Source organism: Bos mutus, chromosome 19 (genome assembly GCF_027580195.1).
Source record: "Bos mutus isolate GX-2022 chromosome 19, NWIPB_WYAK_1.1, whole genome shotgun sequence".
In the NCBI taxonomy this organism is placed as follows: domain Eukaryota; kingdom Metazoa; phylum Chordata; class Mammalia; order Artiodactyla; family Bovidae; genus Bos; species Bos mutus.
In genome coordinates this window covers 27,964,116-27,968,225 of record NC_091635.1, presented here as the reverse complement: position 1 = coordinate 27,968,225, position 4,110 = coordinate 27,964,116, and the positions used below count along the sequence as shown (strand labels likewise).

The 4,110-nt window shown below is 38.8% G+C and overlaps 1 protein-coding gene across 1 annotated transcript; it reads left to right on the top strand.

The window, feature by feature from the left end:
* Positions 1-2,191: 2,191 nt before the first annotated feature.
* On the top strand, positions 2,192-2,488 carry LOC102286298 (keratin-associated protein 3-3). The gene has a single exon (XM_005899590.2). It carries the CDS (start codon positions 2,192-2,194, stop codon positions 2,486-2,488), a length of 297 nt encoding a protein of 98 aa, XP_005899652.1.
* Positions 2,489-4,110: the final 1,622 nt, after the last annotated feature.

The window sequence follows — 4,110 nt, the reverse complement described above, 5'->3', positions numbered from 1 at the left end:
GAAAGATGAGCTTCCAAAAAGTTAATTGCTTGCCATAGCAAGAAAGGTAGCCAGCAGTGCAGCAACCAATTGTAACTCTTAATGGGGTGCTCTTGAATCCACACCTTCTTCAGGAAAAAACCACACAGACTTTCCCACCATCGTGCACTGAGATACAGGTAGACTTAACAGAAGAGAGGAGAACCATGGCTTGAAGAATGAGTGAATCCAAGTTGAGAGGAAATGGTCTGAGTTGTCAGGATGACCCTGGACAGGAGTCTGCACTGTGCTTACTCTTCATGCTGGACCATGCTTGAAGCCTAAAAGGTCTACTGGAACTAGAATACAGGTCTTCCTTACCACAGCTACATTTCACTTGGGGAGAAAATGTACTACTTTGGGAAAAAAAAAAACAAACAATGAACAAAATCGATTGTGGATAGATTAACATAGGTCTTTAACTTCACTTTCCATTGGTAGCAATATTGGTAGTGAAATTATTCTTCTAGTGTTTGAAAGTGAAAGAAAGTGAAGTCTCTCAGTCGTGTCCGACTCTTTGCCACCCCGTGGACTGCAGCCCACCAGGCTCCTCTGTCCATGGGATTCTCCAGGCAAGAATACTGGAGTGGGTTGCCATTTCCTTCTCCAGGGGATCTTCCCGACCCAGCAATGGAACCCATATAAGCTAAAAATCCAACTTTCCCACACTTGGTAGAGAAAGAAAATAAACCAGTTTTCGATAGAAATATACATGGCCAATGTGTAACCCACTCCAGTGTTCTTGCCTGGAGAATCCCAGGAACGGGGGAGCCTGGTGGGCTGCCATCTATGGGGTCGCACAGAGTCGGACACGACTGAAGTGACTTAGCAGCAATGTGTATATGAGAGAATGCTTTAACCTAACAGTTATGAAAGAAATACAAATACTATAACAATGGAATTTCATATTCACCTGACAAATTGACAAACACTTTTAAAATAATATATCCATCAAAGTATACAGAAACAGGAATTTTCAAATAGCAATTGGGAATATGTAAACAGAAAAAAATACCTAAATAAAATGATTCTGGAGAGCAATATGGCAATGAATATCAAAGGTCTTAAAATATCATTAAATAACATTTGCTCCAATAATTCTATCTAATAATTAGTCCTCTTCCTGAAATGACCAGACATGTGCATAAAGATTTATGTACACAGTTGTTACTATTGCCACAATTATCTTAGAAGAAAAGTTGCAAACAGTTTAAATGATTAATATATGAGATTTCTAAGCAATTTAGAAGTACAATTGTATGATGAACACTAGGAAATACTTAAAATAATATTATCAAATATACTTAAGAATATAAGATCATGAAAATATATATATTTAAGTGAAAATGCAAGTAATAGAATGGTATATACAATGTGATTCCAGTGGTGTCATAAAATGATAAACAAGTTATAGAAAAATGACTAGAGGGATATATATAAATGCTGATAGATAATTTCTCTTGATGATAAGGTGTTGTGGGAAATTTCTTTATTTATTTCTATATAGTCTGCATTTTTAATGAATATGCAACACTTTACAATAAAAATGGGATAATAGTGTATGTCTCCACATTAATGTAAGTTAGATCTTCAAAAGTCCCAGCACTACAATACTACTAATACAATGTTACATGTATATTATGTGTCAATTAAAAGTCAGTTAATTTATTAAAGTCCCCAAAGCTAAAAGAGAGTTACTAAAAACAAGTTATCTTTAAAAGAAGAATAGTTCATCAAACGAATTGATAACAGATAAAGGTAAAGAAAATAAAAACTGACCAGCACGAGAGAAAAGCCCTACGCCCTACAGCTGTGCTCTCACGCATATTCCCCATCAGGGCTGGCGCTGGAATTATAATAGCAGAAGCCACTGATGACACCTCATAAAGCCTGTGTCCCAGTGACAAATGGCAAGAGTAATCTGTTCAAATTTAGCAGTGAACTCAAACAAAAGCTAATTAGGAAAATAAATTTACAAGCATCTAAATGTCAAACCAGTCAAAGGATAATGGGTACACTAACATAAACAAGAATCAGGAAAGAAGCCTTCCGGTTGGACCAACACCCACTGGAGAGGGTATATAAGAGCCCCAGAGCAAAAAAGAGACATTCGCACTTCAGGAGACTCATCTTCTTTAAACCAAATCAATAAAAAACACAGCTTCCCAACACCATGGCTTGCTGTGCTCCCCTCTGCTGCAGCGCCCGTACCAGCCCCGCCACCACTATCTGCTCCTCTGACAAATTCTGCAGATGTGGAGTCTGCCTACCCAGCACCTGCCCACACACAGTCTGGTTACTGGAGCCAACCTGCTGTGACAACTGCCCCCCACCTTGCCACATTCCTCAGCCCTGTGTGCCCACCTGCTTCCTGCTCAACTCTTCCCAGCCCACCCCAGGCCTGGAAACCATCAACCTCACAACCTACACTCAGCCCAGCTGTGAGCCCTGCATCCCAAGCTGCTGCTGACCAATGGCTGCCTCACCCAGTGCCTGACACAGAGTCAACCCAGAAGCTTTAGTGCTCACCTGTCTCAGTACCTGCAACTAACTGTGGCTCCGCTTTCGAAGTTGGAACAAGGATGGCATTATCACAGACAACCCTCACAAAAAAGAAACCAAGAGACTTTCGATGGCTGTGTAGTAGACGTCAGTGAACAAGGACAGCTGGAATAGGTAGACGCCTATAGGCTTCCCAACGTTGTTCAGTTCCTTCATGTTAAATTCTATCTTTCTTTGGTGCTTTGGGAATTCTGTTTCCAGTCTTGAATGGTATCTTTCTGGAAATTGAGGCGCTTCTTCATGATTATTCTAATAAAGTTTACATCTCTGGCATAACACAAATGTCTATAATTACTTCCATTTATTTTTATTAACGCATCAAATGTATTTCTTAACTCCAAAGGTCAGCATTTTAAGAAACTCAGAACATCTGCAAAACTGAAAAGGGTGGCAGTACAGACAAATACTTCTTGCTTTTGTTGTTCTTGTTGTTTTAAGAAAACTAAACGGCGTTGCATATAAAATGGTCCAGGATATCAGCATAATATCCCTAACTTGTCCTTCCTTCAAAATGGTTGAAGGTAGATTGGGAAACACCAAATATGATCCAAAGACCAAATATGATCCAAGGACCAAATATGACCTAATATATCAACTAATCTAGATGCCAGATCTATTTGTGCAAAAAATATACAGCAATATTATTCATTCAATAAACATACTAAGTACCTATTATGTACCCTATTTTACCATCTCTGCTAAAAATGAACTGATTGTCTGGAAAGTAAGGCAGATATATATACAATATCCACTCACTCCCTCATACAATTAACAATTATTTATTGAATGCTAGCATTCTATTATAATAAAAATATATGAATTATACTGTATAACACAGGGATCTATACTCAAAATCTTGTAATAAGGTATAATGGAAGAGAATTTGAAAAAGAATGTATTTATATGCAGGGCCTTCCCAGGTGGTGCTAGTGGTAAAGAACCTGCCTGCTAATGCAGGAGACGTAAGAGACACAGGTTCAATTCTTGGGTCAGAAAGATCCCCTGGAGAAGGGCATGGCAATCTACTTCAGTGTTCTTGCCTGGAGAATCTCATGTAGCCTGACAGGCTACAGTCCCTGGGGTCACAAAGAGAGGAACACAACTGAAGCAACTTAGCACACACACATATACGTATGTATAACTGCTATAAACTTGAAATTAACACCACATTGTAAACTAACTATACTTCAATTTAAAAAAGGTGAGTCAAAAATGTGCATTAGAGAAGTGCTGTGGTATGGAAAAATGGAGAACAATTAAGAAATTAAGATTTAAGTGATAAAAAGGAGAAAACACACAGTCAAAGACAAATTGACCGAAGCTGGAGATCAAATGAATATGGAAAAGATGTCGAGAGATACTAGGCAGCAGTGTAAGGTCACCAATTTAAAAAGGAATGCTGTGTTCTGCTCTAGAAATGTCAAAACGCAAGTGACATATCTAAATGAAGTTTGTGCTGTGCTGTGCTTAGTCGCTCAGTTATGTCCAACTCTTTGTGACCCCATGGACTTCCCACCAGGCTCCTCTGTC